This window comes from Pipra filicauda, unplaced genomic scaffold, assembly GCF_003945595.2.
Source record: "Pipra filicauda isolate LSUMZ 115617 unplaced genomic scaffold, ASM394559v2 scaffold45_size4122338_pilon, whole genome shotgun sequence".
Classification (NCBI taxonomy): domain Eukaryota; kingdom Metazoa; phylum Chordata; class Aves; order Passeriformes; family Pipridae; genus Pipra; species Pipra filicauda.
Window position 1 is genome coordinate 896,181 of NW_024104598.1, and position 17,841 is coordinate 914,021.

The 17,841-nt window shown below is 38.3% G+C and overlaps 1 protein-coding gene across 5 annotated transcripts in view; it reads left to right on the forward strand.

Annotated features, from left to right (window-relative positions):
* The window catches only part of SHANK2 (SH3 and multiple ankyrin repeat domains 2), a 304,826-nt gene that overhangs the window by 138,936 nt on the left and 148,049 nt on the right, over nucleotides 1-17,841 (forward strand). For all 5 annotated transcript variants that reach the window (XM_039386006.1, XM_027728556.2, XM_039386008.1 and 2 more), the window contains one exon: nucleotides 12,855-12,930. In XM_039386006.1, the coding sequence (XP_039241940.1) occupies nucleotides 12,855-12,930 (76 nt within the window). The remainder of the gene's footprint in view (nucleotides 1-12,854; nucleotides 12,931-17,841) is intronic.

A 17,841-nucleotide genomic window follows, 5' to 3' on the forward strand; every position in this document is an offset into this window, starting at 1 on the left:
GTGTCTCAGTTACCTCATTGCCTAAATCACAAAGCTGTTCTGAAGAGAAATACCCTGAAGAGTTAAAAAGTCATAGTGACTTTATGAATGTTGACCTGCAGTAATAAGCTTGATTGTTACTATTCCTTGTGATCATATCAGTGATGACTTCCACTTAAATTTAGACAATTTCACCCTGACGACATTATTCAAATTAAATTTTATTTTTTTTTAATTCTTCTATATTCCTAGAATTACATGTTCAAATATTATTCCAAATTTGTGTATAATAGTACACTCTTTGCTTCACTCGAGCGAAACTGGATTTTGGTAGGAACTGGACAAGTTACTCTTGCATTTTTTAAAGCCACGTAGTTTTCTAGTGATCCATTAATGCCATTGGACTTCCTGAGGGTTTCAAAGTGTGTTACAGATAAAACTTCTTAAGTTTCTGTCATAGAAGAAGTCTAAAATCTTAACTTTGATAAGAATTTTACTGTCACTTTAAAAATAAATTCTTAATCTAGATTCCACTAAGTGTAAGAAATGAAACTTGAAAGGGTCTGGCTTGAGGTGAAGATAAAAGATTGTCAGATTTGAGAAGGAAGACCTACTTTCTACTCCTGTTTTGAAGACTTCAGCAGATGAAGAAAAGTCATTAAGTGTAATTGCAAGAACTAACAAACTAAAAGCTAACATAAAGGATAATCTATATATTCAGGCTGATGTTTAGTATGATCTTTCAGTGTTCTTATTTACATCCTATGAATTTGAATCTAATTAATTGGACTTTATTCCCAGTGGTTCCTTGGTGTCAGCTATGGGAATGAGTGAGTCCAGAGAAGGAATGGAACTGGGGAAAGTCACAGGGAGCAGCTGAGGGAGCCTGGGGGGCTCATCCTGGAGAAAAGGAGGCTCAGGGGGGGCCTTCTTGCTCTCTCCAACTCCCTGACAGGAGGGTGGAGCCAGGTGGGATCAGGCTCTGCTCCCAGGCAACAAGGGACAGAACAAGAGGAAACAGCCTCAAATTGTGCCAGGGGAGGTTCAGGCTGGACATCAGGAAAAATTTTTTCACTGAAATAGCAGTCAGGCACTGGAACAACTGCCCAAGGGAAGTGGTGGAGTTCTCATCCTTGGAGATATTTAAAAGCCATGTAGATGTGGCACTTGGGGACATGGTTTAGTGGTGGGGTTGGCAGTGCTGAGGGAATGGTTGGACTTGTTCTTAGGGGGCTTTTCCAACCTAATGATACAGAACTCTGTGATAAGTAAAGGCCCACCTATACCTGACCTGTATCTCAAAAGGGATGGATGTTGTTACAAATGGATGTTACACATGGATATTTAGTATTGCATTAATCAGAAATTATATTTACATCCCATTTTTTAAGGCTCATTAGCCCTTTAATGCAGATTAAAATATTCTCTTTCTTATTACTCATCGAAATGATTAAAGTGAAATATCTTTGACCAGGAATGAAAAGAGAAATTCTCAGGTACCACGACAAAACAAGTGTGTGGTACTAATTCCATTTCTACTTTGCAAGTGATATGGTCTGACTTCATTGTGTGCTTTTTACGTGAGAAGTATTTTTATCGCTTTTTCTTTTTTTTTTTTTTTTTGTCCTCTTATAGGCAGCAAAAGAGTGGGTTTAAAAAAATAAAGCAGCATTGTTTTTAGAACACTGCAACAAAATATAGAAGTGATAGCTGTGCCACATTTCTAATAGCTGGGTTGAATCATTTCTCTGCCTCTAATAACATGCGTAATTGCTCGAGGTTTTCAGGCGTCCTTCATATGCACTTATTTAGATTAGTGACTGATGCATTTCCATGGAAACCTCCAGCAGGGAAAAAAACCCTTCTTGGTACAGTGTGGAGCTGAAAGGACATGGGCTTTGAGCCTCAGCCTGAAACTTGTGGAAAATAAGACCCCCTCAGTTGTGGTCAGCTCCATTTGGGGATTTTGTTGTAGCTGTTCTCTAAAAAGTAGAAATAGTTGCCAGCAGCATTCTGTAGAAAGATTTAGAACACTTGTCAGATTGTGCATTTCTTGAGAAGTTCCAACTTTTTTAATGTGGTTAAAATAGTGCATTTTGAAATGAAATGTCTGGGATGTTCTTCTTTGTGAAGATGCACATAAAACTTAAGCAAACTGGTTAGAAACTGTGGCTGAAAAGTCAGGATCCAAGGAAGGAGTTAATTTTGCTGGGTTTTTGTATACCTTTAAAGAAGGCTGACTGATTTTTGAACTGGTGGTGGCAGAAATGGAAAGGTTTTATATAAATAAAATGGTGAACTCTACTAAATGACAGTAAAAGTCACTAAAATATGTGGAAAAGTACTTCTAAAAACTTTGCACACTACTGTGGCTTTTCTCAATATCTGGTAAATCTTAGTATGCACTGCCTAACATAATATCTCTTTAATAATTTGATTTGTAGTGCTTTCTTAAGAAAACTCAGTTCTCAGCATTCTCAGCAATTTGGTCTGATTTTCAGGAGTGTTTAAGGTTGCAACATAGATTTTCAAATGTGTTCTCTTAAAGTAATTGCCCTTATGTATCTACACAATGCTGTAACGGCAACTACCTTCCATACTTTTTAAAAAGTAGGAATATTTCCAGATTTGGCTCCTTTCATCCTGCAGTCATCCTAACTATTAGGATGTTCTCAGTGTAGGTTATCCAGCAGAAGGCTCTCGAACTAGTGGTTAAATGGTAATTTCAAATGTGGTAGCTGTTCCTCTTTGGAAACTAATTAGTGACTCTGAAACCTTTGTTACTTAAGAGTCATCAATACAAAGGATCTCTAACTATATCTATATATGATTTTTGTATTTTTATATCTATTATATTATTTGTTTTATTATAATATCTACATATAGTCTTATCTATGTGTTCTGATAAAGCCTCACAAGTTCAGTCAATAAAGTTTCGTACTCCTGTTTCCTTAAAAGTGACCTGGTGTTTCTAAGTAATTTTGCTGTTGTTTTTTTGTGTTGTATTTTACGGTTATATTTTCAACACAACAGTGTGGCAAGGCAGAAATTTTTCCCTGTTGAACAGGGAACTGAACATATCTGCATCTCCTTGTTCCACTCTCATCTTCTTCTCCCTGGTCCTGTGTAAACTTGGGTACAACATTGCTTAGCGACATTCTGCCCTCAGCTATATGTCAGCTCTGGCTGAAGTTATAATATTAAATTATAAATTATCCTGAGGCAGTTGCAGTAAAATTTACGGAGGAATTCTCTGTATGCCTGTTGGGTTTGGGGAATGTTTTATCCACAGTGAAATTTTGACTGTAAAGTCCATATGCACAATCAAGGCAAAGGAAGAAAAAGATACTGAGTGAAGACTTAAATTTTGGCTTTTTTGCTTGATTTGTATTTAGTGTTATCTTGTGCTTGTAAATGATCTTCATCTTTTAAATACCTGAAGTATGCAAATTATCTTTACCTGATGTTAGGGTGGTTAATTTTGGCAAGAATTTGGAAGAGAGTTAAGAAGAAATGCAGGACAGAGTGAGGAAGTTATTCTTTGGGACATTTTTCACAGAATCATAGAATGGCTTGGGTTGGAAAAGACCTTAAAGTTCATCTCATTCCAACCCCCCCGTCATGGGCAGGGACACCTCCCACTATCCCAGGTTGCTCAGGTCCTCATTCACCCTGGCCCTCAACACTTCCAGGGATGGGGCAGCCACAGCTTCTCTGGGCAACCCGTACCAGGGCCTCACCACCCTCACAGGAAAGAATTTCTTCCCAATATCACATCTAAACCTACTCCCTTTCAGTTTGAAGCCATTTTCCCTTGTCCTGTCACTACAGTTCCTGAAATATTCCAAGAGAACTGAGTACTCCAGGTCATTGAATTCAGTGCATGGGACAAGTGCTGCATGTGGCTGATTGAACAGAAAGCATTGCAAATGCTGTTCTTGTGTTCCTCTTGGGCTATCAGGGCAGGCAGGGGCCTGTTTGATGGCAGGAAAAGGAGAACTAGGAGTAGTTTGACTTGATAGCTGAGTCCCAACCTGGCAAAAAGAGTTTTGAAACCCCTGTGTACATCAAGGAGTCCTGTGGTGGAAAAGATCCCGAGGTTCCTTGAAGTTCCCACGTCTCTCCCATGCACAGCATATGACAGTTTCTTATATATTCCAAATTTTATCTATTATTGAAGTGGGAGAATTTGACAGATCATTGATCCTGAATGCAGATGGCAAAGATTTAGAGTTGGATGAGGCTTCTGCAAGGGAGGAAATTGAGGGGAAACATTTGTATCACCATTGATGATGAAAGTCCATAATAACTCTTGTACATGCTTACTTGTAATAACTTACTGTACATGAAAATTAATGATTTTTGAAATGGGATAGAAGAATGGCTTTTCAGGGCCTGTTTTTCCTTACTCAGCCCAAAATAATTCTCCATCTGTTCTTTCCACCTTAGAGTGCACAATGACCTTCTTCAAAGCAGTTGGTTGCCTTTGTGTGGTTATAAACATGTCTCAGATGGGAATAATCTGTGTCAAGGGGCTCCTGCCACAGAAGAAAATGGAGTTGCATCATAAAATTTTTAAGGAATTTCTCTAAATTTAAGTCAAAGTGACTGAACATTGTTAACAAAATCAGCTAGAAGTTTACAGAGTAGTGATAACTACAAGAAAAATAATATTAAATTAATGAGAAATGTCAAGTTTTAAAACGTTGGATTTTTTTTTTTTTAATTTTTTTTTTATTTAAGTTTTTAGGTTAGATGTGGAGCTAAACCAGACTTCTTCCTTGTGGGTGGTGAGGGGTTGAGGTTTGTTTATGTGTTTGTTTGTTTCTCTTTAGGGCCATAAATAAAAATATAGATAATCTGAACCCTGTGTTAACATTCCAACAATTAATCCTGCAATTTCTCTCTCAACTTTGCTACCACCTCTAAGCATGTTGTTGTCTTGTCTCTGTTTGTAGTGTAGTGGTTTGGGAGTTTAGATGGATCTTGCTGCTCACAGATATGTATTCTTGACTTAAAGTGGTTGACATTGACTGAAATGTTGGAAGTTACTGTTTGTGTAAAGTTTAGCATGTGCAGAAGTTGGGGGCTGCAAAATTAACACCTACTGAGTGTGAAAAATAAAATCCCACAATTAAGCAAACTATTAATCCAAGTTTCACCTCACTCCTGCCCATTGCTACATGGCATCATTTTGGATTATGCTGCTGTTACCTGTGAGAACACTGGTATTTGTAGGAAATACTTGCAATATTTGCTGGAAAGATGAAAAATATGAAATAAGGTGTCATGATTAAAAACTTTTGTACCACAAGTCAGTTCTAAAGAACTGGAACATCTCACCACCTGAGCTTTGTAGCTGAACAAGCCTCCCTGACCTTCAGGATTAGTCGTATTTGCAACAGATGATCTTGTCAGCAGGCAACACATCAATACTTCTTTTTCTGCTTAAATCTGAAAAACTAGATGTCTTTATGTGTGCAGGAGCAATTTGGGATCAGCACTGAGAACTAGTTTTTATGAAGCAGACTGTTGATCTCCAATAAAGAGTAAAGCAAAAGGCATTGAAGTTGCTTTATTTTGGCCTAGTTTTGAAAAAACTGTGTGTTTCAGCAATGATCAAATTATGTGCAGATAGACCAAGGCCATGCTCAGTTGCTGGAAAATCTGAGGTGTGTTACCAACCCAGGTCAACATCCAGTTCTTTACAAGCAGCAAACTCTGTAAAATAAATCTTAAAGCAAAGAGGGGAAAAAATCCTTCCTCTCCCAAGTACTTTGCTTTGCTGACATCACTCAGAACTGTGTCTGTGTCTGTAGCAGACACCGAGGAGTTTAATTCTCTCTATCAACTGAGACCATGGACACAAAACTGCCTGGTAGCGTCAGCACTGCGCTGATTCACTGTTCTGCCACAGATGGGTTGGAAATAAGGGGCAGAGGGACTGAAAACCTTCAGAAACACAGCAGGAGAAGTTAGAGAAAGGTCAAGTGACCATTCCCACATTTTGAAAATGTTCTGCAAATGAGGGAAGAGCTACAGAACCATAGAATTGTAGAAATAGCTGATAGATTTGTTAAAAGAACATTAATTTTCCCTTTTGAACTCTGGATGCCTTATTCAGTGTTAAGAAAATGTTTCCACAACTGCTTACTGGAGTTTTTTTGAGGTATAAATGAGCTTTTTGTTAAATTAAAGGGAAAACTAATGACATTGAAAATCTCTGTTCTTCCATAACTGCTTTTCCAGTAGATCCAACTCCCATATTTCAGTTATTAAGGTTTCTCTTCCAAACAAAATTGCTGATTCACTACATTCATCAGCCTTTTCAGCATCCTTTGTGGGTAAGCTAATTCACTGTTTTCCAGCTAATCTTTCTCTAAGGATGCAGGAGGGAATCAACATCAGTCTTCCTTTCTTTTTTGGAAAAAGGGTTTAGTAAAGGGGAAAAAAAGAAAAAAAAGAAAAGAAAGACTGGAGAACATTCAAGGATTTGCTATTCCAGTCAAGGCGTTGTCCTTGAGACATTTTTATGCCTGTTCTCAAATCTGAAAAACTTCAAAAAACGCTATTTCCCATCTTTAACTGAAAGAAAAATTGTTTGAGAACACCATGTCAACTGAACACTGGGGTTTAAAAAAAAATTCATCTACAACCTTATAAGAAGAAAGTGAACTATGAATTAAAGGTTTTCATTAGTTTACCATTTATAATGCCTTCATCATGTATTTCTTTTTTCCTGATCCTCATGGTTTATCATTTCAAATGAAGCATCAATGTGATCAAACAGTTAATAGAGAAAATTTCCGTTTATATTTCTTCAGCCTATATTTACATTTTTGTACACTTTTTAGAATCCTTGGTCCGACTTTGCTTGATTTGGAGGATCCCTGAACTTCATCTTTTCTATGGTTCAAATGCCTGCTCAAATAAGGAAATCTTCAATATAATGTTAAAATTTGTATCATAGGCCTGAAAAAAATTCTCACGTCATTATTTCAATGTACCATATTTAATAAAAAACTCAGTTTTGATGAATCTCCATTTTCTAAGGGGGAAAGGGAATAAGTGAAATAGCTTATTGAGACTTCACAGTGTCTGGTATGAAGATTATTTTTATCTTTTAATTTGATCATTTTCTGGAGCAAAGTTTATAGTGTATTTCTTATCATGAACATCACTTATTACTCAAAAGCAAAATACACACTGAACTAGCAATGATTTAAATCCCTAAAGATCTGAAAGTTATACTTACAACACTCAAAGGAAAGAGTAGGGTGAGTCTTCAGGGACAAAAAGCTTCTGACTTCCTAAATGAGACGTTTGTTTCCTTAACATATCATTTCACATGTACGATATATTATATTCTCATTTAAATCAAAGGTTTGCAAAGCTTTTTTTATGCTGTGATTTCTTAGTAACAGATTGGGCTTTAATTTGTAAGCAATGATGTGCTTAGTTTATTAACAGATGGAAAAAAAGCAGGCACTAAGCAAGTTTTGGGGTAAGAACACCCACTTTAAGTTAGTTTTTTTGAGACATAGTTTTGCTAACAAATCTTCTGCCTCTTTTTGTTTGTTGCTTCTTCTACAATAGTGATATTGTAGAATATACAATATTTTGAATATATTTGGGGTAGAAAAATATATCTTCTTAGTGATGTTTTCAATCCCAAATACTTTTTCTTAGAGTCAAATTGGGGTCAATTTTAGGAAAAACACATAACATAGGGACACTGTCTTGTTGCAAACAAATATTTAAATAATGGCCAGCACAAGTGCACAAGTGAATTATGAGCTTCTCTTAAGTTTCTGTATTATTTGTTGTACCTAGTAGTAAAAAAGACTTTTAGGCTGCTTTCTTCAGCTTTGAATAATTCCTGAATAATAGTTCTCAACATAAATGGTTGGGAAAAGCATTTTTCCCACAGGAAGGAGAAGTTGTACAGTGAAAGTCTTAACCTCTGTCATTGCTGGGTGTTGCAGAGTGCTGTACCTAAACCTGTTTTATCAAAGAACATCGGTAACTATCTTTTAATGAAACGTCTCAGAGCTGTCAGTGGGAAAGAGGGAAGAAAAAAAAGCTACGTGTTTTGGGATGATGATAAAATGCTGAATGTACTGCGCCCAACTGAAGAGCAAAGGCAATGATTCTGGCTTTGACTTTTTGAATTTAGCTTTTTCACTATGTTTAGGGTTTCAAAAGCATTTCCTAGTGTACAGACCTATTTTTTTTCTTGCTGGAAAGTGGCTTAGAACAGTCTGAAACCACTTCTGAAATTCTGCCAGCATAACAAGTGCAACACTCAGAGCAGCAGCATAATCTGACTTTCCCCATCAGGGATATTTGGAGGGGACTTGCTGCTCCCTACTTTCTCTCCAGTATCACACTTAAATTATGCCGTTACTCTTTTACTTCCTTTGTTCATCCTATGGATCACTCTAAACCGTTCCTAGAGTGCTGGCAAGCCTCTGACAACATCTCCACAGGCAGAGCATCCCTGTGCCGTTTCCTTGGAAACACGGCACTGAAATGCCCTGTGAGGAGCAGCAGGGAGAGGAAAACGAAAGAAGACAGTTGCTTTGGGATTTTCCCCCCTTAGTTTTTTAATTTTCCAAACAATATCAAATATGTAAGCAATATACTACAAACAGCAGAGTCAATGTGGTAATCAGGCTGTAACATCCCCACAACAGTTATGTGTTAATCCCTGAAGAAATAGAGCAAGAGTGGGCTTGTCTGTCTGTGTGGATTAGAGTCCAAATTTTATTTCTTGCTTTCCATGTCAGTGATTTTTGCAGCTTTTGATGTCTGCAAGCACTGTTGGAGTCCTGTGGTCAGTTTTGAGACTAACACAGTGAAGCTGCACGAAGTCCTATATGTATTTGTAGGTCGAGGAAAGCCCTCACCTCTTATAAGGTGGAAAAGGAAGAAATGCTTTCCTACTACACCTTCTTGATGTTCACTTTTCTTTGAACCCTTTAAATTACATTCTGCAAGGGCAGGGTGGGAGCCTGTTGCTTGCTGAAGTGTCTGCAACAATAAATGATACTAATAAAGGAACAGCTGGAGTTTTATTATTTGTGTTGCCACTGTTGCACAGTGCCCACAGTTTATTTCTGCTGCAGCTCTATTGGCTTCAGTGGAAAACAGACCAGGAAAAAATTGCCATGTTCCTTACAGACTCTTTTATGGTTTTCATCATATCGAGACTTACATTGCTCCTGGATGGCATATTAACTGATGAGAATAAAACCTCTTAGCTTGTTTTGTTTGGTGTCATCTTGGGGTTGGTTTTGGTTTGCTTGTTTGGTTGTTTTCCCCTGATTTTGTTTTGGGGTTTTTTGTTTGTTTGTTTGAGGTGTTTGTTTGGTTTGCATTCTTCTTTTAGGAGAAACTGAGGAGTGTTTCACATACATGGTTTTTACTCTGTATACAGCATTGCAGTACTGTGAGAACTGGGTCGTTGGCTATAACTTTTACCCTGACACTTCCTGCACAGGAATATCCTATTGCTGAAACCTAGAGATAGCTGAAGGTCTGTAGAGACAAAGTTTTCTAACCAGATGTAGATATTAGGAAAAAATCCAATCGTGTTGTCTCTGGTAAAATGTGGCCTTCTCAAGAAATCTAGAAATTTCAAATAATACACTAACAATAACAATTTCAAATTATACACTAATCCTTTCTGTCAGTGTAGAGTAAACTGCACCATTTTTGCAAACCCTGGTATTGTGTTCTGCATTCTAGAAAAACTTTTGAACTGATCCAATTTGATGCAACAGCTTTTCATCTGTGGTGACAGATGTTCTTCTCAGTAGGAATGCAGTAATACACTGCTTAATAATGGTTTTCTAGATCTTCCTGTTCACATCTTCTTGCTGGTCTTAACCAAGTTTAAAAAGAAATCCTCAAAGGATTCTGCAAGTAAAGACTTCTCAAATGATGGTAGCATTATTAGTCTTGGATGGTCCTAATTTTTTGTGAAGCTCTCAGAGTGATGGCCTTCAGAAAATCTGAGACATAAAAATGACAAAAAGTCCAGTGAAAGCTGGAACTAACCCTTTGATGCTCATATACCTAAGTAGTGTTATTATGCTATAAATGTCTTGAAATCAGAAAAGCAGTTATTAGGCAGTTGCCTGTAGGTTCTTAGTATTCTTTTGTCAAGTTAGAGACTGGAATCTTCCTAGTTTTTCAGTATCCTGTTCATTATGATGGCAGATTCCTGGTCCTTCCCCCAGCTTTTGGCTCTCAGTACTTATGCTGTGTAATAGGACAGTCTGAAATCTGAGTCAGAGGTTAGGGAAAGACAGTAAGTAGAGAGCAACCTGGGAAACACACCACTTAGCCTGCAATTCAGGGGTTTGGAAGGCTAATGGTTTCCCAGATGATCCCAGAGAATATGATTGCACACAAAGAAGTGGGGGAAAGTAAAAGGATGGGAAATGGCGAGCAGGTACAAGCTGCAGCTGAAGGATGGTGGCTCTGCAATACTGAGGAGCTGAACAAAGCTATCTTTCCACTCCTCCCACCCACTTTGTATTCCTTAATAGCACTGGAATGTCGTGCTATAGGAACCAGTTTCTACGGGAGAAACATCTGGCTCCTTAAGGCTCAAGCAGTGGCTTGAAGATTTACGAAATATTCATCATACTTTATTTCTTTTAATCATTTATAAGGGACTTATAAATGGGGAACACTCTAAGTGGAATCCAGGTTTATATTTTTCTGTGTTTCTTCCGGTTATGTCTCTTGCTATTAATCTGATTTTTACAATAGTATGAGAAAGAATGTTACTCAGTAAACTGCAATTCCTTCAGATCACTTTATTCCATGTCACTGCAGGGCATTGGATTTTGAAGCTAAACTTGTAGACTTAACAACAGAGGCATGACTTGTAAGATTTCCTGAACCCCTCACAGCACATTAGGAGTTACAGTCATACAGTCAGATGCTTCAGAGCCAAATCTCTGTGAGCATCTGTCCTCTAGCCTTGGGTACCATTGCTGCTCATGCACTTACAGCTCTTGTTCCATGAAAAGCAGGGTGGTGTCCTCCAGCCCTGCAGCTCCAGGCTGACTGAGCTTTGGTTGTATTTAGGGACGTGCCTGGGGAGTCCTGGAGCAAGTTGTGTCCTTTTGGGTGCCCCAGAAAGACAGGGAATAAGGGCAGCAGGAGCTGGAACCTCAGGTAAAAAAAAGACCTCTTTGGCATAAATTATAGGTTGTAGGTGAGTGAGAAAGGGACAAAATAAGCCTGTACAAAACTACCAAGTAGGATTCATACTATAATAGGAATTTTCTCTTTCTTTGGCCACCCTGTAGGAAAGAGGCTGTCTGGCCTCCCTGAAATTCATATAAATGTAAATATTTCTGCTTTTTCTTAGCACTTCTTTACTTGTAGTCTTGTGAAGAAATAACTTGCTTACACTTTTAGGCAGCTGTAACTTTTTCAGCCATAATTTCTCTGTGTTATGTATATATTGTAATTAAGTCCTTCTGGGGGCATTATCCAGTTCTGTGTCAGCTGCACTGGTTAAAGTAAAGAAAGATGCATTTTGTCCACCCCAAATCTGCCTCCCAGTTCTTGCTTCTGCAAAATGCTCCTTGGCTGTGTTTAAAGCCTGTTACCCTGCCCTGATGTACTTTTTCCCTCTGCAGACTTGGTCATTTGACAGCACTACCTCTCACAGTAATTTGTAACATCCTTAAAAGCTGTGACACAGAGATGGTGCACCTTGAGGGCTCTGTCTACCTTGGAGAACTAATAAAATCTGTTTGGATGGACTCAGGCTGTCCTTCCATGGAAAGTTCATCAGCTGTGCAGATGAGAATTTCAGGGTCACAAGCTAAACCAGTGACTTTTCCATGTGATTTTTGATGTCTCTTAGCCAAACTTAATGTGATTGCATTAGAAGACCAACCTGTGCTTAGGCAAAAAAAAATTGATTTTTCTATTTTGGCTACTTTTCCAACTTTTCCAAATTTTTTTCTTTTTTCTTCCCTTCCCTTCCCTTCCCTTCCCTTCCCTTCCCTTCCCTTCCCTTCCCTTCCCTTCCCTTCCCTTCCCTTCCCGAACCTTCCCTTCCCTTCCCTTCCCTTCCTTTCCCTTCCCGAACCTTCCCGAACCTTCCCGAACCTTCCCTTCCCTTCCCTTCCCGAACCTTCCCTTCCCTTCCCTTCCTCTCCCGAACCTTCCGCGGCCCGGAAAACTTCCATTCCCGAACCGTCCAGACCTTCCCGAACCTTCCCGAACCTTCCCTTCCCTTCCCTTCCCGAACCTTCCCTCCTCCGAACCTTCCCTTCCCAAACCTGCCCGAACCTTCCCTTCCCAAACCTTCCCGTTCCCAAACCTTCCCTTCCCAAACCTTCCCAAACCTTCCCTTCCCAAACCTTCCCAAACTTTCCCAAACCTTCCCCTTCCCCTTCCCCTTCCCCTTCCCTTCCGCTTCCCCTTTCCCCTTCCCCTTCCCTTTCCCTTTCCGTTTCCCTTTCCCTTTCCTTTTCCCTTCCCTTTCCCTTCTCTGCCCTGCCCTGCCCTTCCTTGCCCTTGCCCTTGCCCTGCCCTGCCCTTTCTTCTTATACTTTGCCTCTTGGCCGAAACTATAAATGAACCAAATATTGGTTCTAAAATGTTTTCCTCTGAGAGTATGAGTGGAACTTTAAAACTTTTGAATGACAGGATAAATGACCTACAAGAAGTTCTCCTTATTCACTTGATATGTGTGATATGATAAAAAAACATCTCCAAGGTCAAAATTTTTCTCAAAATACCTTGAAACCACATTAATTCACTGCAGGGGAATGTAAACAAATACTTCAGCACTTGACAAAGGAATACTGGAGTATTAAAATTCTCTTTTCTTTGTGCAGAAACACGAACAGATAGAACAAAGAAGCTGTTTAGACACTACACAGTTGGATCCTATGACAGCTTTGATGCTTCAAGGTAAGAAGTTTTCCTTTTGGCCACAATCTTTATAAAACCTTCCTGGGTTTTATTTAATTGTTACTTTTGGTTTAGATTTTGGAGGGAAAGAGGGAAACAGGTTATTAAACAGAGCTTTTTAGGATATCATTCTACATCAAAATTGGGTTTTATAACAGCTTACTTTGTTCATATGGGATGGGTCTGCAATAATAGTGCGTAGTGAATTAATGTGTCACTGTTTTGTTCCATGAGTGGTGAGAGAGATCAGCCTTTCACAGAAGCAGTGCCAGCTGCTTCTACAGTCGAGACCATTTAAGTTGTTGGATTCTTCACAAGATCAAACCTTTTATCTGTTCTGGCTGACAAGGAAACCAAAATAAAATGTCATTTGTTGTTCTGAACATATCTTTACAATCTAAGTAGACCTGAAACTGCTAGAAATGAGGCATTTAGAAATTAGGTAATTTATTTGCAGTTTCTGCTGAGAATTCATAATTTTTAAGCAGGTTCTTCTCCCCCACACATATACCTTGGACATCCAGGACATCCTTGTAGATAGGATGATTTTTAAAACACAGAACTTCAGTTAGCTGTTGATGTCTTCTTGGGAAAATTTTCGTGGCATACTGGAATCCTTATGGTTCTCTTTTGATTGTCCAATTACAGCTTGGGTTTTTTTTTTTGTTTTCAAGAAAAGCATCTTTATTGTAGGAGAAGAATTCTGAAATGTGCAAAGCAATGGTGGCACAATATTCAAAGAAAAAAAAAAAAGAAAGAAAATGTGGTAACTGCTGGGTTTATTAGGTAGTCTTAATTCTTGTTCTGAGAATCATGTGTAGTTTTTATGCCAGTTGAATAATCTGGGGAGAGAGGAGGGCACTCAGGTTTGCTGAAGTAGTTTGGATATCCAAGATGTCCCGAAAAATATTTGAAAAACACATAAATCTGTAATTCCTTGAGTTGTGATTTGATTGAGTGTTGCGATGTTGGCCGGAGAGGGAAGGTTTGGTGAAATGGTGTGAGGGGGAGTTCCCAAAGCTTTGCACTGTTGGACACGAAGTGATTGACTGGAGAGTCTAATAATGATAAAGTTGTCAAGAGCTGGTAACTTGTACTGTGAAATAAGTAACAGCAGAGTTGACTTTTTGCAAGATTCTTTGAGGGATCATTATTCTATAAAATTCACAGCCTTGTCCCTGTGTTTCAGTGTTAATGGATAGGGTTGTATCTGCACAAGTAGAAGCTGTGGCTGCAGCGTGTTGCCTCAGAGGTACCAAATAATTCCACTTGGAAACCGCCTGCTACTTTCTAACAAAAGAATTTTTTCATTAGAAAATGTCATTTCCATCAAAACCTTCCTGTCTTTTTGTTTTTGGAGGGAGGGAGCTGTTGATTCTAAAGCATTTGGATTTTTTGTTGTCCTTTTACCAAGAAAATTCAGGTCCATTCTTGGGAGAGAATAATGTCATCTGAAATGGTGGTTACAGAGGTCGTTTTGAAAGCAGGAGACCAAAAGCCAAATTCAAACCAAGGACTTGAACCTCATCTCAGTGATGCTCAAGTATTTTTAACCTGTGAACTGTTGGGGATGAATGGATCACACTCTGCTTTTGGGAAGTCATAGTAAGTGTGTGAGATGTTTGGGGGAAAAGTGGTTTATTTTTATATTTTTTTTCCTTAAGGTTTATGTAGTGCAACAGTAAAGCTCTCAAAAAATTCACATTACTTGATTCAGGACTACAGCTGAGAAGGAAAGTTTATCAGAAAAAAATGAGGTTTTGTACAGCCTTATTATTGATAAATTATTTATGAAATGTGTCTGCAATTGTTCCTGATTCTGGCATTGATATTTTTTAATTGTCTGAGCAGTGAGAGGGAAAGCAACAGAGGTCTCCCGGCACACTGTGAGTAAAGCAAGGCTTTGATGAAAACTCATCCTGAGTTCCACAGAGAATCCAAAACACAGTGGATCCATTTTGAAGGGTGAAAGCGGAAATTGAGAGGGAAAGGTAGGAGAGGGTAGAATTAATGGGAAATTCCAAGAAATACAGTGGAAAGGTAGACTTGCTTAACACACTTTTAAACAGAGAAAAGTGTGATAATCTAGAATGTTTATCAAGTAACACTAGAAAAAATATAAAAATTGGTTTGAGTGTCTTAGTTTCCAAAACTAATTAATTGCTGGAAACAAAAACACTTGTTCCTCTGAAGTGGATTTAACAAGTCATTGTAATTAGGCATTTACAGAGAACTTACACCGTGGTGAAATTTAGACTTCCTTTTGCATCCTTTACAAAGTGAATGCTGCTCTGATACTTTTTTCTTGCACACAAAAAAAGAGAGTTTGAGGACTCTCTGTCCTAAAACTGCAACAGCACTCAAAGTTTTGTCTCAGATACTTGACTGAGGCTTCAAATCAGCTTTTTGTGCATCCTAAATGGTAATTTTCCTGGTGCTTATGTGTTGCTGCCGAGGAAAAAGAATTTGCATTTCAGAATCTGGTTGGAGATTAGTATGTCTTGTGAGTATGTAGAGATTTAATTCTTCACATGGGCTTCTTCAGGGAGGGGAGTTATTAAGAGGCAAACAAGGTGTCAAACTAACAGCATTCTTGGTATTTGTACTGCTTTGATGACTTTCTCTGTTATCATTTCCCATCAAAGTAGGGGGAAAATACAGTAAAACAGATTTAAGGCTGGCAGCTCAGGTTTAATAAATATTTGTCAGAAGGCAGTTGTTGCCTATGTGCTGAGAACAGCTCTGAATCCAAAGTATTAACAAAGCTGATCCAGTTCCTTTCTGGAGATGATGTGGGGGAGTGAAGGGAAGTGCCTGCTCCTTTCTTTTTTTCCTTCTCCCTCCCAGAGGGCAAAAAATTGCTGAGTAGAAACACTCTGTTCAGAAATCTGTATTAATGGGCTTATTCACATGCAGGAAAATACATTGTACATGGCATTTTTCATCTTTAGGAAAATGTGCAGCTTGAGTAATGGAGGTTCATTAAACCCTATTCCAGCTTTGCATAAGAGATCGGTTATCCATACATTAACTTCAGGAAAATGGGTAGGATACTTACTAAGAGGGAGAAAGGCAGTGAGACTTGCTTGCCAGTGCAAATAGTCATTAAATATCACACAAATATAATATTTGAAACTCCCAGGTCCAATTTATTATCTGCTTTAAGTGCTGATGGCAGACATTAATCCCGTTATGCAAAAGTGACGTCTCTTGCTGCTGTTACTGCTTCTATTTACATGGATTTCTTTACTATTTTATTAAAATATTGTAAGAAATAATCACGTTCAATCATTTTCCTTTAATCTGATGCAGATGGACAAATGCTGAATGGAAGGATAGGCTCTGTTGCAAAGACAACATGTGAGAGAAGGTAAAGTTTGTTGTGCTAACAGGAGCTCTTGTTGGACAAACAGGAGTAAATACACATTCCCTAAATATTTTTCCCAGGCTGCAGCTCTGGAGGCTGAGGTGGCAAGTGGGATGGGCAAAGATTCCTTCTTTCCCTAGCAAAGGCTTCCAAAGTTTTATAAATACTCTTCAAGTCTATTTAAAGTTCATGACTACTTTTATTTCAAAGAAAATTATTTGTAGGCCTTAAATCAGTAACTTCAACAAAGCTGGATTCCAGTTTAATAACAGAAATATTGCTAAGGCATAGAGTGGATGTTGAAATTTTTTAAGGAAGTCTATATTTATTAAAAAAATAAAAATAAGGTAAACCTTTAGAAATGATAATTTTTTAATCTACTTTTTAACTGAAGTGAGGGAATTGATTAACTCTCTCAAGATAGGACAGTGAATAGTTCAGTCAGGAAAATCAGAGGAGGCAAAATGAAGTTATCAAATTAAAATATGTGGAATTAATTTGTGTTTAATTTCAATTGTGAAATGTTAGCACCTTTTTAAATGTGATGTGACTGATTACACAGTGATAACAGACATAAATAATATGAGCCATTTTGCTACTAGGTAAAAATGACAAACTTGGTTTGCTGGAAAACATGATCCAGTTGCCTCCATGAATTTAGAAACTTTAGAACATGACAGTGGAAACTTTTCCTACTGCATTAATTGCATCATCTCCCTCCCACCCCCACCAGAACAGGGAAATAGCAAAAGTCAATAGCAGAACTGAATGCCAACTTCAATGCAATCATGAAACGTGCACATAAATATAAGGTTTTCTGGCTATTCTGTGCCTTCTCTTCCCACTATTATCAACTTTCACGTGTTGGTTTTTCTCTCACCACTATAATGGTCCTACTCACTATATGGGAGAAGTTTTTTTGATGCCTTTCCTTGCCATCCTGTGGCTCCAGCAATATTAAGAAGCTCACAGGATGTAATAACAAATAACCCTTTCCAAAGGCTTGTTGCCACGAAGTTAATGACAGGACCAAATTGATTAGCCTTATGGTTTTTGCTCTATTTTTCTGGGTGAAGAAGAAGAGGGAAATTGGATGGTGTAGCCTGGGAGGTACGTGTAAGACAGCTTAATTAAAAGCTTAATTCATTAACCCTAATGTCCCTACTTGGAGTCAGGTGGCAGAATCCACATCCCAGGAGTGTAGAAGTTGACAGAAGCAACTCTTCAAAAGCCAATTTACATACAAACACCTCATAAAAAAAGAGAGAGGTTCTTCTCAGATGTTCTTTCCCAGCAATTCTCTGTTGATGTTGTCCTTCTGCACTGTCAGATAGGCCAGCATAAGCTTTAATCCTAAACAGCTCAAAGACACTCTTTGGCACAGCTGAAGCTGTCTGCCCCTGTAATTCATATTGTGGAGAGCTTTTTAAATTTAATTTTTTTTTAACCCACAGAATGTGCCTGTTGAATTTGTCCCAAAGCTGTCATGTAAGTGGTGCTGTCTTGTTAGTTAAAGCATAAGGTGTGTTACACTTTTTTTTTAG